The sequence below is a fragment of the Pygoscelis adeliae genome, unplaced genomic scaffold (genome assembly GCF_000699105.1).
Source record: "Pygoscelis adeliae isolate BGI_AS28 unplaced genomic scaffold, ASM69910v1 Scaffold7, whole genome shotgun sequence".
In the NCBI taxonomy this organism is placed as follows: domain Eukaryota; kingdom Metazoa; phylum Chordata; class Aves; order Sphenisciformes; family Spheniscidae; genus Pygoscelis; species Pygoscelis adeliae.
The window spans coordinates 193,224-210,741 of record NW_008825268.1 but is presented as its reverse complement, the minus strand read 5'-3'; the positions used below and the strand labels follow the sequence as shown (position 1 = coordinate 210,741).

At 48.7% G+C, this 17,518-nt stretch overlaps 1 protein-coding gene across 1 annotated transcript in view; it reads right to left on the bottom strand.

Annotated features, from left to right (window-relative positions):
* Window positions 1-17,102, bottom strand: part of MLPH (melanophilin) — a 27,897-nt gene extending 10,795 nt beyond the window's left edge. The window contains 9 exon segments of the mRNA XM_009329628.1: window positions 4,301-4,461; window positions 5,807-5,999; window positions 7,414-7,542; window positions 8,587-8,681; window positions 9,798-9,836; window positions 12,314-12,450; window positions 12,673-12,781; window positions 12,784-12,881; window positions 16,993-17,102. Coding sequence (XP_009327903.1) covers window positions 4,301-4,461; window positions 5,807-5,999; window positions 7,414-7,542; window positions 8,587-8,681; window positions 9,798-9,836; window positions 12,314-12,450; window positions 12,673-12,781; window positions 12,784-12,881; window positions 16,993-17,102 — 1,071 coding nt within the window.
* Window positions 17,103-17,518: the final 416 nt, after the last annotated feature.

Sequence of the window (17,518 nt, the reverse complement as noted above, 5' to 3'; positions counted from 1 at the left end):
CGTTTGTTGAGCTCATGAATCTAGAAGAAAGGAGAGAGAGAGAGAGAAGGAGTAGAGAACAGACCAGCCATCACTGCCAGGACAGTGAGAAAACAATGCAACCAGCAGAAGAAAGCGAGCAGCAAGTGGGCTGAGCTAAAAGACATTAAAAAATAATGTCTTAAAAAAATGTCCCTGGATACCCTGAAGAGCTCCAGGAGGTGCACAGCCTCTCCTCAAATCTGGAAAACTCAAAGCAATGCTGAGTACCCAGCACACCACAATTCCCCCCAAAGCATAGGTCACAGTGAGCATAAAACCACTTCACTGACACCTTGTCCAGACAAAAGCACCAGGCTGTAACAAAGCCATCTATCTTGCCATCATTCGCATGCTGCCCCAAATTCAAGTCAGCATCAATTTTCACTTCCTACTAACATGTTTTTCAAGCAGCTACTAGCCCATCATCCCCCTGCCAATACAGTGCTGGAAAGGAAGAGGGAAGGAGGTAAGAATTTCCCATGAAAAATTCCAGATAGAAAAACTAAAACTGAAAGTTTCCCACACACACTTTGAAATTTTCTGACTTCTCCATGCATTGATTTACCAAGATGCTTGCCCCTCTTTTCTCCCTCACTCTTCCAACTAAAAAAAGGGGCATGAAGAGAAGAAAAGAGAAGGACAGACAAAATCCTGAAAATTAAAAGAGAAGTTACTTTCTATGCTCAAAAGCCAAGACAAACTTTTGTGGTTAAATCACTGAAAACATTAAAGGAAGCTTTGCTTCCCCCCCCCCCGCCCCTTTAGAAATTGAAGTTTTGCTTTCTTTAAAAAAGTGTTTCTCCTTTCATCCAAACAAATAAAACACAAATGATGAGAAATATTGCCCGTTTTATAACACTACCTCCCACATCACTGCTGTTCTGAGTGGCTGCCTCCCATTCAAACGAGAATGAGCAGCAAATGCAGTAAGTAAATGCAGTAACAAAGAGATGTGAGGGCTTGGCTTTGTTTTTATAACATTTCCATCCTCTCACTTAGTTTTTGTGCTTGCTAGTGTTCAATTAATTAGATCCTCACAACAGCTTGGAGAGATTGCATCTGCTTAAGGGAAGATGTCAGGGAAACCTGATACTACAGAGAGCAGAGCGCCGTAATTACCGTCCTGAACTAAATGCATCTTTAAACAGCATTAAACCCACAGGCAGGAAGCAATCCAATCCATCTTTAAGTGGTTTCTCGGTATTGTTTAAGGCCTGACTCTTGCATCGCTCTTGGTGACAATGAGAAGTCTGTGATGGGCCACCAGCTTCAGAGGAAGAGATGGTGATGAACTGAGCACCCGGCACCACCGTGCCACCGTAACACAGATGTTCAGAGAGGTCAGAGCATAATGCACGGTCTGCTGTTGATGGGCTACAAAGATAGGAGCTGAAGAGCTTGCTTTTGTTCTCCTTCCCAAGCAAGGCTAGTTTTAATGCATGGCGGTCACCCCATTAGCGTGCATCCCCATCAGGGGCTGGACCACCCTGCACTGCTCTCTGCAAAACAAAGGCTGGCAAATGCTGCTCTGTAGTAAAACATTTAAAGCAAAGAAACTTAAAACACAGCCCATAAGGAGGACATCAGTTAGGGCAAACTACCACTTGCTGCTGGGGAGGGAAGACAGGTTACTCTAGCAGAGGTGCTGCCTCCAGTCTCTCAAATACCCAAGACCTCTAACAGAAGCTTTTTTTTAATAGTGTTGGTTTTTTTTTTTTTTAATTTTGTTCTAGCACCTTCAGCTCCTGGAGTCACAGGACTAGGGAACAGCCTCTGCTTTTGTTACTGGAAAAGTTAAGTTTCTTGTGTTTGGGACTGAACAGTGTAACCTCTCCAGAATTAAAGCAAAAGCGATTTTCAGATCAAACATATTTTGACAAACTTGCACCTAAGGCAGTTTTAGGAGAGAGGGTTTTCATCTTTGGAGTCAAAGTGATGCAGGGCAAAGAACTGAGCTCTCCACCTCGTGAAACCTTCAGATGCCAACAAGGGATCTACCATGAAAATGTTGCTTTTGAAGCCAGGCTATGGGATTCAATACAGGGTTAACGGGGGTTAACAAACATGCTTCTGGACCCTACACCCCACAGGCCAACATCTTGAATCGCCAAAGGGCACAGCCTCTGAGAAGTGCAGCGACAGGCTGACCAGTTGTACTCAGTCATCCTTGCTGTCGCCTGGGATGTCCCATGAGGGGCTGGGGTACCCCAGAAGCCCTGATGATGGCTACATGACATACCCAGGAAGTGCCTATAAGCAGCTCAAGAGCCACTGCTTTGCTGCTCAGGACAACGCAGTCTGCTGCTCGCTGTCTCACATCCCTCGTGGCCTGTCTCTGCCCTCCTGCCAGCCTCAGCCCCTCCGTCTCCTCCAACCTCAGGACAAGAGGGTAGACACCAGCCTCTTCTGAACCTCTTCCAGCTCTGCCAATACAACAGAGCTGGCTAGCACTAAAACCTGGATGTTCTTGCCTTCTCTCTTCTTGGGGCTTGTACCTGGCCTCTCCTTGGCTAACGGTGACAGTGATGCATGCGTGCATCATTGTGAAGTTAATGGTCCAGCACAGAGCCGGGTCTTTTCCTGCTGGTCGCGGAGAAGGCTCTGCGGGAGGGTGGTTGCTAGCTGTAAACCCATCAGCAGCACAAAGGGCAGGAAGGATGAAGAGCTATTTAAGCTAATGAGCAATGTTCACATAAGAGCAAATGGGGTTAAATTGGGAGTGAGAAGACGTCTCGGAACCATTAGAGTGACAAGGTTCCACAGCAGCCTTCGTACTGGTGTGACAGAGCAAACCACAAAGCACGCCGGACTGCCCTGAAGCGAGAGCTTGCCCAGCTGATGAAGGAAGTCATCTGAAGTGTTGGTAGGAATTTGGCCCCATTTCCCCACTGCAAAGCACGGTGCACATTTCATGCTTAACATACCGTGGCCTCATTAAGGACACCCAGGCCAGGGTTCTTCCATTGACCGCTGACTGAAAAAGGAATGGCATTTACTAATTAAAACATGTGCTGAGAGAAGTAAAAGGCAAAGGAAAGGTTTCCCTGCACAGGCACATGGAGTGTGGTGCTGAGGGATGGTTGTGGTTACAGATCCCCCCACTGATTACCCAAAGGGGGTCCAGGACGTGCAAAATTACCAGCTGTGAGCAGAAACGAGCAGCGGGCTCTCCCCATGTATCTGTGTAGTCAAACATCACTGTGCATTTTGCAGCTTAAGAGGCCTGAGGGATGCTTTTTACGATTCCCACCACCCAGCATTTGCAAAGGTGGCACCAGGAACTGCAGGTCCTTGCTTGACAATTAAAACACAAGCTCTCAGCCTTTTTGACACCCTTCTCTAGACTGTTCCCCCTATTATCATCATTCAGGAGAGATACGTGACAGGTCATCTTGACCCAGTCTTACTGGGGCAGGAACACTACACACTGCAAAGGAAGAAAAGGATCTTGATGCTTATTAAATATCCCTCTCCAAACCTTGGTCTGATCATAAAGCACTGGCACATTCAATTGAAGAAGACCTTTTTGGGGACACAGAAAACCATAGGTAACTCGTAGATTAGGTAGGACAGGCTGGAAAATTAACAGCAATGAAGGCAGGCTTGTTACTGCGACAGCAGCATGGGCAGAGTGAAGCACCAGTGCCTGATTTTCTCTTTGCCACTGGTGTAAAAGTGGAAGGGCTGGAAGGAGGACCTGGGAGAAGAAGCACAGAGCTCCAGAGTACTTCTGCATCATCCTAATGGTGCAGAGAAAAGTCTATTCTTCCTCACCTTAATGAATGAAGGAGCCTTAAACACACTTTCACAGGTCTCAGCACTGCTCCCCTTTCACAACCACCTTGGCAGGTCCCTCACAACACGGAGGGCAGGACATAGCCTGGGCATTCATCCTGCTAGTGCCACGCAACCATGACATCACACCTAGATGAGCCAGCTCCTAGGTCATCCCACAGGCTCTCTGTAATGCTCTGGCAATGCAAAGTGGCTACACTCCCAGCTTCTTCAGTTCCTGAGCTGAAGAGGAGGAGAGAGGGATCTTGAGTCTACAGAGATCTGGGATACACTCTGCTCCCTCTTGGACCCCCTTGGGGAAGCATGGGCACCAAACTGCCCCTGTGCATCCTGGCTGGGAGACTACATTGGTTTGCCACCACTGCTTCTCTTCTCTGAACCACCCTGCACCATCCTGCACCTCGTGGATAACAAGCGCCATTTATGGCAAGAGAGACTTGGCCACAGACTGGGTCTCACAAGAAGTTCAACAGCTGTTTGGTACCTGATTCCCAGAGTGGCTGAGGTTCTCCTGGGAGGAGGCTCTGTTCCGGCGTTTCATGTGGTGGGGAGGGTAGGCAGGGTACTGGACTCCCTTCATGTCCTCGTCAGAGGTGTCCATATCTGCAGAGTACCGGGACCGGGGCTGCTCATTCCAGGGACTGCCTTTGGAGAGAGAAGGCTTCAGGACAAAAGTACAAGAGATTCACACCCCTGAGTTACTTCCCGGACATCGGCCCCATCCTTAAGACAAGAAAATAATGAAGCACTTCTCCAAATCACATTTTCTATCCTTTGGCAGGAGATGCTTCTGCAAGAGAGACCAAGGTTAAGGATGGCAATGCTGGGCAAGGCTGCAGCTCCATTCACTGTGGCCACACAGCACTTAGCTCAGCAGGGTCCCACATGGCGCTGCTGAGATAGCAGTGGGCACAAGGAGTATCATCCTTGCTCTCTCATGCCCCAAACAGCCAGGCCCCTCACCAAAAACTGCTATTGCCTTTCCAGTTTTGTTGGAGCACAGGTTTGAACACTGCCTTTCATGCATCGTTCAGGTGCTGGAAGATGTTTATCCCACGCTAGAGAGGTACCAGTCTAGGACAGAGCATTTAAAAGAGTGGAATTTCTCCTTTTTAAAGGAGAATTTCAAATGAGACAAAAACAATGAGAGAAAATGGAATTAACAAGCCAGGGGGGCCTGCTGCTATGTCGCTCCAGAGGGGCTCAGAGTAGGAATTTAAACAGTGCACAGTAAGGTTTATCCAGTGTTTCCTAGTGCCCTGAAAATCAAACACTTGAAAATACAACCAAGCAGTTGGCGACCCAGAAGGACACATATATTCTACAGCTGCATGTGCACAAGCCAGTACCCAACCCTTCTGGCTCTGCATTCACAGCAGGAAAAACAACAGCAGTAAAAGGCAAATTCTGCACTGTCATTTGCTAGGGTATTTATAGGCTCACAAAACCACAGGTCACGCAGCCTGCCGGTGCACCCTGCCCAGCTACAAGGATGCTACTTAGCAACCCCCAGTGCTTGCCTCCAGTTCTTGTCCAGTCTTACTCCAGTTCAAGTCCCCTTAAAACTCTAAAACTTCTGCACCTACAACATCCTTTGGCAAGGAGTTCAATGCTTCTGTCACTGCCTGCAGGAGGAAACGCATCCCATTGTTTCTAGTCTGGCTTCTAGTAGTGTCATTTGATTGTACCTAGTTCTTACTCTGGACAAGACCTCCAGATATGAAAGGGCTGGACACCTTAAGAACAACCCTTCTGGCTTTGAGAAATGAGTTTGCTGGGGACAAAACCAGCCCATTACAACCAAACGACTTCAGCCGATTCTCTCATGAAAAAAAAAAATCACTTTTGCAGATGGATATTTTGTCTTGACACTCCAGCCTTTTAGTGGCTTTGAAGTTGTTCAAAACAATCAAAGATATTTTCATTTTGGTCCAACTCTTGCAGCCACTTTTCCCCAAGATACAAGAGGAGCCTGGCTAGAGACACCTACCAGGTTTTACATTTCTTTCCAGGCTCCTTCTCCGTGAATTGACGGTGAGATGAACCTCTGTGCTGAAGTGCTGCTCCGGAGGGCTCACACCTGGTCCCTGTTCCTGCAAGACGTGGTGGAAGACCAGATCCGCCTCCGCGATCCTGGACTCCTGGGAGGCATCTTTAGCTGAGTTGGGGAAATCTGGGTAGGACTGAGAGATGAGGATTGCTGCTGAGCAGCTGCCCATGAGGACTCCCTGCCTCTCATGACCGTCGCTAACAGCTCCTAGCTTTATCCTCCAATACATGCATGGACTGACCTTTTATAATGCCAATTCCTAATAATCCATTTTAAAGCCTTATTTATCTTGCTGATGAACCCTGAGCAATACTTCTCATCACTGCCAGGGGGCACTGTTAATTTTTACAAGAACTAGGCAGAGTCCCTTCAGCTAGGCTGCAAAAAGCTCTGGTCATTTAAAACACCATGCCTTTTCTCTTATTCAAACAACAGCCACCTTCTGCCCCTCAGATAATCTGCAATCAATAAGTCCAATTCGGATGATGTCGACAGAGGCCAGTCCTCCCTAGACTCAAGTTGAATTCTGTTGCATAATGATGGGCTTAGATAAAGAAAGAATGAATCTACTTGTTTACCTCAAATTCTTATCAATTTATGTGGAATGGCGTGAATTTTTTTTTAAAGCCTTTGTTACACATCTCAGCACATCCTAATTCTACCCAGGAATAGAGTTTAAAGTATCATAGTATCATTAGAAGGAAGAAGGAGCTGTTTAATGTTTTAAAAGTGAAATTTCAACAGGAAAGGCAAACAGGAGCAGCCCAAAAAGCTTGATCTGAAGCACCTCAGGCTGGAAGACCTTTTGCCATATCCAGGGCAGCCCCGTCTACGTTGCTCCCCAGAGCTGGAAGTTGGGGATGGCTGAACCCAAGCCCTTGCTGGGATCACAGGGTGCAGCTCACTGCAGTTGCTGGGGCTAAAGCTGGCTGTGGGTCCTGCTCCTCCTGGTCAGGAGCTCCTGACACTAAGACACATATAGTCTCCTATATAGAAATAACCAGCGTTCATGCAGTTTTTGTTCTCCCCAGGTTCTCCCCTCTGACTGATGGGGATCCCCACCCTGCAGGTGCCGTCCCTGCAGTCATGCTGGCTCTGCAGGATTCATCTTCTCAATCTCAGAAGGGTAGTGTGTCCCATGAAGCTACCAGCGAACTACATCCCCAATGCCACCGCACGGCAAAACCAGCCCCAAACCAGACGGGATGATGGGAGAGGAGCGTGGTTTCATTTCGTCCCTTGAGCACTGAACTTCCAAAAGCTCGCTGGAAACTAGGGTGTCCCATAGCCTTGGGACAACACAAGAAAGCTGTTGTCTGCAGAGCCTCTTGCTAGCTCATCTTACCATTCATCCTCGCTTCAGTCATATGTCCTACTCCTGACTCAGCCTGAGGCAAAGGACTTGAAATGGGAGAAGAGATAGCAAGCAGGGCTATGGGAAGTGAAGATCGGCACCATTGCCTCTTAAAACCAGCTAAAGGAGGAGGTAGCAGAGGTAGCAAGGAGGAAGAAGAGAGGAAAGGAACCCCCCAGCACTCTCCCAGTACCTGGAAAGCATCCGGGCTGCTGGCTGCTGGAGAGAGCTGCACAGACTGGCGGCGAGACTGAGCAGAGTACTCCGAGTCCAGTTCAAAATCAAAGGGATGGACAGACAGCAGGCGCTTTGTCTTGCGCATCTTAGTCAGCATAGGAAGTGCAAGAAAGGAAAATTCACCATAAAACACAGTTGACCTTGAAGAAAGGGGGAGGGAGGGCCCTTGTCTCCTTCGTTTGCCTGAGTCTGCACAGCCCAAAGCAAGGCTCCTGCTTTTTGCATAGAAAATTTGGATCCAACGTTGTCCTGCTTGCAGGGAGCCAGGTGTATAGGGCAGTGTGTGCTTATGCTGGCATCAAGGAAAAGTGGGTTCCTTATTTCCACAGTCTCTGGATCAGGACTGTGGCCACAAGCAGAGAGTGAGAAGCTCTGTCCTGGTTTATAAAGGCACTACGGGAAAGCTGAGCCAGGTTACAGCTCAGAGAGAGATCCAGGAGATGCTTTTGAGTCCTGAAGCATCTCCGTGTTTTCAGAGAAAGGATGCTGTGGGCAGATCTCTCCAGACCTGCCTTGGGGCAGGAGCAGGTTGGACAAACCTGTAAGACTTCAGAAGCAGATCAAAATGAAGTATCAAGTGTGTGAAATGCAGCACATACCCGTAGCCGCAGGCTGAGATGGTGTGTATATAACAGTGTGTAAGTAACCATACCAGCATTTCAAACACACCAGAAGATTTCACACATGCTGCAGGGATAAATACACTTTCTATCAGGGTTCTTAATCTGCATTTCAATCCAAACACATAGTCCCAGAAAAACCCAGGAGACAACTCAATCATGAACCCAGCTGTGCTTTGCTACTCTACCAGGTATCTCTTCTTCTAGTAAAAAAACAGGTGGGTTCTCATTATATGGGTAGGAGCTGGGAGTTTTATGTTAATTAGGGACTTCATGAGTGTCAAGAGTGGGTCTCTTTTTCAGAGGACAAGTATTTGTGATTTTACCTACTTGGTTGTTTCTATGCAAACTGGGAGAGGGGCTCATCTTAGAGAAGGAAAACAGAGAGAAAGGCCCCATTTTGAACGTGGCACAGAAAGCCACCACCATCACCACCACCACCCAAGGCAGGCCAGCAGCAGCTGAAGGCACAGAGCGAGGCAGAAGGGGCCATAGAATGAAATGCTTACTCTGCTGTAGCACTCTGCTTCAGCTCCACGAAGGACATCGTCTTCGTCATCACTGTCATCCCCAGTGCCACCGCTGGTGAGGAGCTGGCATTCACCTGGAGGGGAGACAACACACGCTGTGTATGGGCAGCTCCTGCACCCCGTTCCTGGGGGAGGTAAGTCCCCACCGTGGTGGTCACACCAATACATCTGTAGGTGAGGCCATGTTTCTTGTATGGGGTGAAAAGGTCCAGATTAGAAATACCTCCCAAAATTGTTTTTCTTTTTTAATTTTTTGCGTACTATACCATGGCCGGTAGGTTGCACAAGTACAGGGAAGGGGACAAAGGATGGGAAAAAGACAGGGACATCTTAAGGTAGCCCCAGTGCTGCAGCTGGCACGCAGTGACCACAGTCTAAGGTCTGTAGGGTAGAAGCTCTTTGGGGTGCAGTTCCCAGGCCACACTGCAGATACCCACTCTTAGCACTTGATCTTGCAAAAGCTGGGCTGGCCTCTCATTGCTTTCCCTTTCAGCTGTGTACCATCACAGATGTGGAAGTGACCACCGCAGGAAGATGAAGGGCACCTGCACTGCAGAGAGCACCCCAAGGCCCACCCGGGTGACCTCAGTGTTTGAAAGCACTACAGCTCAGCCCAACATGGCTCTGCTTCTGCTATTCTTGGTTCCCATCATCTACTCTGCTATCTACCAGTGACCCGTTCCTTTCTGGGTCCCCATCTCCGTACCCAGATCACTGCCAAGCCCAGCAGTACATTTGGAACAGCACAAATTCCAGACCAAGTCCAAAGTCAAGGTAGGCAAAATGCTCTTTCCTGTATCAAATGGCAAGGTGCAGTGAATCTTTCCTGCAAGGGCTCCTAAGGAACGCAACCTGAAGTCCCGAATTCAGTGGGTTCCTTAAGAACATGGCCAGCTTTAAGCATATGACATAGGTGCATTGAGATGATGAGATTACTTGCAAGCTTCAAGTCTGGCATGTAACTAAAAGCCCTGTTGTATCCGAGTCTACCCTTGGAGACCCCAAGGTGTACCGCAGTGCAAGAGATGAGCATTACAGTCCACCTCCACCACAGTGGAGAGATGTCCTCCCTGGTCCAGTCACACCAAACCGCACGGGAGTGCCCATAGCCAGAGGGTGTGAAGAGAAAAAGACATCAGAAACCTCTCTTGAACTGCAAGCCACATGCTGCAATTCTCTTTTCTACTTACTGTTAATGTCTGGCAGGCTGTAAACTCTGTCACGAAGACCTAAATGAAAAGAAAAATGGTGGGAAAAATAAATAAGCATTTTTTTTCCAGGTACCTTGCAGAAAACAAGCCTCAGAGCTATGGTTAACTGGAGTTCTCATTCTCTAGCCATCACAAGGCACAATCATCAAAAAGGCTCTTTAGAGAGAAAAAAAACCAGGCACTTGGAGACAGGACTTGACTTTTAAAAGTCAAAGAGCTTATTGCTACCACTTCCACAGTCCTGATGCAACACACCTAGGAGTGCAGCAGCAGGGGAAGGCACAGCCAACAGCAGATGGCCACACAAAATGCAATGGGCTCACGTCATTCTGCTGTACCTCCTGCAACCAGAGATACGTCCCACAAGGAGATTCGTGCTTGTTCAACGGTCAAGCCAATTCACTGGTGTTAATGAAGTAATAACAACAAAATCATCTCTTTTTGAAAAAGACACCAGAATCTCAATTTAAAGAAGCCTAAAGCACTGTTATCCTCACGCTTGGTTTGGTTTTCTCCCGGATTGTCCTTTCTGTGTGGTCTGATGCATTTTTCAGACTGAACGCTGCATAAATTGTCTCTCAGTCCATTAATTTTATATTCAATGCCACTACCCTCCACGCTTTTTCTGATATTTCTGCCATGAGTGGTCTGGATAAAAGAACTATTGGACCAGTTGAATCAGCTCATGTCTATGGTATTTGTGCAAACTTCTCTGTGGCTCCTCAAGATGGGAATAAAATCCACATTGATTTTCAAAGGCAATAGACAAAGCAGTGCAGCAGTTGTATGGATGTCAACTAACAGCTACGCAGCAAATAATACCATATTAACAACAGATTTCAGCATGTATTTATGCAGTATCGGACCAATCTTAGAAATACTGAAGATCTATAAAGCTCTGAAGATCATAGCTATGGTGACAGGTAACTCACTAATTTGGGTGAGGAATTGGTTAGATGGTCACATCCAGAGGGTAGTGGTCAATGGCTCAACGTCCAGATGGAGATCGGTGACAAGCGGTGTCCTGCAGGGGTCCATATTGGGACCGGTACTGTTTAATATCTTCATCAGTGACATAGACAGTGGGATCGAGTGCACCCTCAGCAAGTTTGCAGATGACACCAAGCTGAGTGGTGTGGTCTACATGCCAGACGGACGGGATGCCATCCAGGGTGACCTGGGCAAGCTCCAGAAGTGGGCCCGTGTGAACCTCATGAGGTTTAACAAGGCCAAGTGCAGGGTCCTGCACCTGGGTCAGGGCAACCCCCAGTATCAATACAGGCTGGGGGATGAAGGGATTGAGAGCAGCCCTGCCGAGAAGGACTTGGGGGTGCTGGGGGATGAAAAGCTGGACACGAGCCAGCAATGTGCGCTCGCAGCCCAGAAGACCAATCGTATCCTGGGCTGCATCCAAAGAAGCGTGGCCAGCAGGTCGAGGGAGGGGATTCTGCCCCTCTACTCTGCTCTGGGGAGACCCCACCTGGAGGACTGCGTCCAGCTCTGGAGTCCTTAGTACAGGAAAGACATGGACCTGTTGGAGCGGGTCCAGAGGAGGGCCACGAAAATAATCAGGGGGATGGAACACCTCTCCTATGAAGAAAGGCTGAGAGAGTTGGGGTTGTTCAGCCTAGAGAAGAGAAGGCTTTGGGGAGACCTTCTTGCAGCCTATCAGTACTTAAAGGGGGCTTATAAAAAAGATGGCAGCAAACATTTTAGCAGGGCCTGTTGCGACAGGACAAGGGGGAATGGCTTTAAACTAAAGGGGGGTAGATTTAGACCAGATATAAGGAAGAAATTTTTTACACTGAGGGTGGTGAAACACTGGCACAGGTTGCCCAGAGAGGTGGTGGATGCCCCATCCCTGGAAACATTCCAGGTCAGGTTGGACGGGCCTCTTAGCAGCCTGATCTAGTTGAAGGTGTCCCTGCCCACGGCAGGGGGGTTGGACTAGATGGCCTTTAGTGGTCCCTTCTAACCCAAACTATTCTATGATTCTGTAATTTTGATACAGCTTTGCCAGTGCCAGAGCATCATCAGATTGGCTGAAAAAATTATTAGATGATGGGAAAAAATGAGTGCTGGCTTCATCCAGCCAGCTGGATGTTTTGGACCTGCAGGTTAAACTTGGGTTAATTTCACAAGCTCTCCCTGTGATGAAAAGAGCTAAAAGAAAACCAAGAGCTGCAACCCTTACATACTTACAAACTGAAGGACATGTGACTTTTAAAACTAAGCACGAGATATTCTCAAGTCTGTGGTAAAACCTTAAACCTTAACAGAGGAAAAAAAGTCCACCAAGAACATCTGCCCTGCTGCTCCCAGTATGAACACACTACTCTGAACCTCTGCTTGCTCCCCAAAATGTTTTGCATGGTCTCAAAACCACATGGCACTCAGAGTGGCATCAATGCTGATGTTCTTCACTTGATGCATCCCAATGCCTGCTCAGCCCCTGCATGCAGCAGGGCAGGAGAAACCCCGGTGCTCCTCCTCACCTAGAAATGTAGAGTTCACCCCCTGCCCCGGCTGCAGCCTGCCGTAGAGGGACTGCAGCACTTTGGCACTTCCAAACCTCTTGAAACGGGATCGCACGTGTTCGTAGTACCACTCCAGGGAACCAATCTTCATTATCCTGCCCAAAGAGAGGACACACATACAGGTGAGCCAGCCCAGCCATGCTCATGGTGACCAGACCCTCACCCAGAAACTGTCTCTTAACAAAAACACAGCCTGTTTTCTAATCGGCATAATTGGTTTCCAACCAACATAAAGGGAAGCTGAGTTTGGGTGACTCTTCTTGAGCCTCAGCACCGAGGCTCGCCTTGCCCCTTGCCCTCCATCACAGGAGTGGTACCTGGAGATACGGCAGGGATCGCAGACCCAACCTTGCTCCTTCTTGTTGTAGCGGCTGCAGTTCTTGCAGGTGTAGAAGCGGCAGTCCAGGCATTGTCGCTTGCTGTTTTTTTTTTGAGGCAGTGGATGCAGTGGGTTTCATTGAGGTGGGACTGATTCGTGAGAAACTCTCTCTTGCTGCTCTCCTGGTCAATCTTACATTTCAGCTCCCTGCAGAAAACATCCCAAAACACAGGAACTTGGTTTTGTTAGCATTTTACTGCAAACTTTCACGTGGCAAACCCCGTCATGCTTCCATCATTTCAGGAACGATTTTCTAGGGAACATCCCGAGTCCCGCAGATTGTGGAAACAGCTGTAGGGCAAATCTAATAAATAACATATCATGAGTTAAATAAGCTGAACAAAGAAGTGGGCTGCAGACTCAGGGCAGGTTACTATACATTAGGATCTGCTGCTGTTAAATTTAAGATTAGATTTGATTGTGCCAAAACCTGTCTTGTTTGCTTCACAGGGTATTGATCATAAATCCCAGGATTCTCAGGAGAGTGGCTCTTCTCAAAGTCTTTGGCTGCATCCCAACCCAACACAACCTTTGATCCTGAAGTCCAGCTGGGAATTAAAAGCTTTCTGGAATTCTCAGTTTAAAAAAAAAAAAAAGCAATCTGAGATTAAAAAAGGATTAAAAAGGGTTTTGATCTAGTCCTTCAGTGCTAAATTCAGCAGAGACTTTTATTAAGGGCAGAAGTGATGTGCAATGAGGTCCTGGCTGTTCAGAGGACAGCAACTGGAGGAGATGCTCATGATGGTCCCAAGAAAGCTCGGCCAACGTGAGCGCTTTCCAAGAGCACCTTCTCCTGGAACTCCATCGCTATGGGCTTTCTTCACTATCCAGACCCAGCTGTTAGAGCAGGTCCCCACACAAGAAGGTGCCTGTGCGAGGCTGAACCCCCAGCGACAGCCAGGGCCACCTAAAACAGCTGCCGAGCCAGCAGGGGCCCCCTGCGCTACCCAAAGGCTTTCTGTTTGTTCTCCATGCCCCATGCTACCTCAGGTATGTTTGCCTTTGGGGCTATGGCTGAGAGGCAATGTTTGACTTGTAGGAAAGGTCCTAGAAGGTTGTTTTCTGTCTAGGCAGGGTTAGGAATCTGCATTTTCCGGAGCAGAAGTCAGCCTGGGCCAAAAAACCCAAGCAATCAGGTCTGGAGGCTGCTTCAGGAGTACAGCGTGGACCACGAGGCTTCTGGTGATGCTTCCGGTGCCCTCCAGGCAGTGGGGAGACGGGCTGACACGGAGGTGACCACAGCAGGAGCCTTGCTGGCATGGCAGCGTGGTGCTGGGACGTCCATGGGAGCAGCGATGTGGCTGGTGGTGGGAACTATATGAATGTAAATCAAGCTAATCTCTGTTTAACCAAATCAGTTTGCACATTAGGGATCAGCTCTCATTTTTTCTGGGGAAGACTTATCACCAGCTCACTGCCAGCACGCCAGGCTGTGTTTGCTGTTACACTGGAGTGATACCAACTTGCATTAACTGAGGATCTGGGACACATAAAAATCAGTATAAAGACTGAACTGGGCACCTAGTTTTTATACTCAGCTATTCACCATCCTAGCAGTATTTCGAATGACCTAGTGCAAATGTCTAGCAGTAAATTTATATGTGACTACTAAAAACAAACCCCCAAATAGAAAACCCTTGGGTTGGGCTCAGTGCTCCTTTTCCACCCCATGCTCAGGCTGTTTCCAGAAGGATCCCATCTTTCACCGGACTGCTTTTTCTGGTTCCCAGAGACTGGTTGGATCCTTTCACCTCCCCTCCCTTGTCCACGAGACCTGCCGAAGGAAGGGCAAGTCTCAGCCAAACCAGATTAAAACCTGAAGGAACTGCATGCCTCTTGTCTCCTCTTGCTGGCAGGAGTGCAAGCCAGTCCTTTCTCCGCTCTGCTCATGGTAGAATAAATCAGCGGCAGTGGGATGCCAAACTTCAGCAGGGTCCAGCTGAGCTCCAGGAGAGCCATTCCAAAAACAGGGGGTTGCTGGCAGGGATGTTTATGGAAAGAAGCAGGGAGAGCCCCCACAAAGTGAACGTTTTTTAATTTCTTGGGCAAAGCATTACCCTCGCATGGTTATGCAGTTTCTGGCCAGCTGAAGCCTTTGTCTGTTGTGAGTGAATAGCTTCTGCCAAAAAGAAAACACAGAGAAGTAGCAGAAAGGGGAGAAGATGACCAAGCTGGCGGGGGACATTTCTTCAAGGCTTGCAGGTTGAGACAAGCCCAGTGAATAGAAAAGCAAATGAATAAAAAAGCAAATGAGGATGGTCAGAGCACAGCGAGCAGCGTGAATAGCTGCAGGGTCTCCCATAACCTCACATCATGTCTCAGCTTGTTACAGGCAGAAAATGCTCACGTAGCTCCGTGTCCGGTATGCAGGAGCGTGGCAGATTTTCCCATACTGGTGGTCTGGTCTATGCCAGGTATTACAGAAATATCTGATGGATGGACTTGGCTGTGGCTGAGCCTGCAGAGAGAGGCAACCAAGCCTTGGATCAGGTAACATGCTCTACCCTAGAGACTTGGGCAGTGCCAGGCACTGCTGGGTTAATGCCAGCCCTCAGCAGGGCAGGATTAAATGGCAAATTTAAAAAAAAAAAACAACCCAGGACTGCTGGGTCAAAGGGAACATTGCTTAGGGGAGACAGCAGCAGGGTAGAAGCATCCTGAGACCTTCCCCCTATCTTGCACACCCTCTTGCACCTCTCATACCAGGGCACTCAGTTTGGGAGCCTCCTGGGCATCAGAGCAGACCCAGATAAGCCAGTCTGGCACCAAGATCAAGTAAGTAAGGAATTCACCTCGCCCACTTCTTTGCTGCAGGGCACAACAACATGAATCCCCACATCCTTCCTCCAGGCAGAGCTCAGATCCATCACAAGGCAGACATTCACCCTTTCCAGGGTGATAATTTTTTTAAACACCCTTGTCTGGTCTCCGTCCTGCACTTCAGAGCTACCAGCAGAGGAAGGCAGCAGATTATGATATGGAATTATCTCTACCTCCCACACAGGCTGGGTTTTCTTAGGCAAAATAATAATCAGGAGGTTCAAAAATATGTGACTGAGAGCTTCTCATGGCTAATGGTGTAAACGGAGAGGCTCCCATGCAGCCTTTCATGGAAACCCATGACAGCAAGCTTTCGGTGGATGCTTCGACAGCTCAGATGCAGATATCCCAAATGAAGAAGGATGACTCTCACCCCACACCTTTTCCTTGGGGTCTGATAGAGGAACCAATGAGCTTATGGTCCCTAGAGCAATAGTGTGCCGTTGGAACTAGCCCTGGCTCACAACATTTTGAGCTAGGAGCGTATGAGGGCTCGGTGGGGGTGCAGCACTGCCCAAACCTGGCCTGGGAGTGCAGGCCATCCCATTGGGATAATAATGAGAACACGGCCAGACCCTGAACAGGGACGCTGCAGCTTCTTGAAATAAAGTTAAGAAATTATTAAGTTCAATTCCTGATATAGGTAATGAACAAGGCCTAAAAACCCACAACTCCTCATGCTCAAAATTTAATCTAATCTGACTGGACATTTTTTAAACAGCACTTTTGTCAAATGCCCTATACATCCATATGCTGCTCCAGTGATTTTCAATATTTTCCCAATCTGTGGCCCCTTAAAACTTTCCCAGAACAGCATGGCCCCCTGTATAGCGTATTTAAGGCTACTACAACAGGTTTACTACTCCTTTCAGTTATTTTTCCAGGATCTTTCAGGAGTCTGTGGACTCCCAGGACCCACTGAATCACTGAATACCCCTCCTGTCCTAAACACACGAGAATCATCACATGAAACAAAAGCAAGGGAGCCAAGCAACCTGATCTAGTTGAAGATGTTCCTGCCCACGGCAGGGGGGTTGGACTAGATGACCTTTAGAGGTCCCTTCCAACCCAACCTATTCTATGATTAAATCCCATTCTTTGCTCCAAGGTAAGGTCTCCCTGTGAGAGCCACGCTAGTGTCAAGCCCCACAAAGGCATTTCCTGAGCAGGGGCCAGATATTTGTCCCCATAAACTGTCGTAGTGACACCGATCCGCGTCACTGCCAATGGCACAGCGCCATTTAGCACCTTTGCAGCCTGAATGCGTCACCTTGCCGCTGATAACGTAATCTATTAACCACTGGGTTTGATTTTAACCTGGCTGTTCCTCCTCAATGCGTTGCTTTATTCCTACAACCCATATGCAACAGGACGCACAGGGATCTACGGCTACGGCTTGCTTGTACCCAACCTCGCGGTCCGGAAAGCAGATACTCACTCCAGCCGTTCCTCCTCTTTTTTCCGCAGATCAAAGTCCCGTTGAACGACTTCCCAAACATGCTTGGCCTCTTCATCAGTTAGCTTGGAGAGGTCCAGCTTCCTCCCCATCTCGTCCCGGCGAGTTGAACCCAGTCCCGTTACTCACTACCCCGAGCGCTCACTCTCCCGTACCCTGGGATGCTGACGGAGGGGGAAGAGCTCAGCCCCACCTCCGTGGCTGCCCCTATAAACAGGCAGAGGCAGAGCTGTTTTTTGGCCCCGGGGGCCCCGCCAGCCAGTCTGCTGGGCGAGCCTGCCTGGGGAGGCGGGCAGCAAGCAGGACTGGCGTGGCGCCTATCTGCTGCAGGGATTCCCCGTCACCCGGGCGGGCAGCTCTGCCTTCCCCCGGGGTCCTGCCCAGAGCTGCAGGCAGCTCCAGACCTCGTCCGCCTGGCTGGGGTTAAAGGAGATGTTTGTTCTCAGATTAGCTGCCTGCTTTATGCAGGGTGTGCAAATCAAACGAAACCTTCAAACGCCTCCCCGGG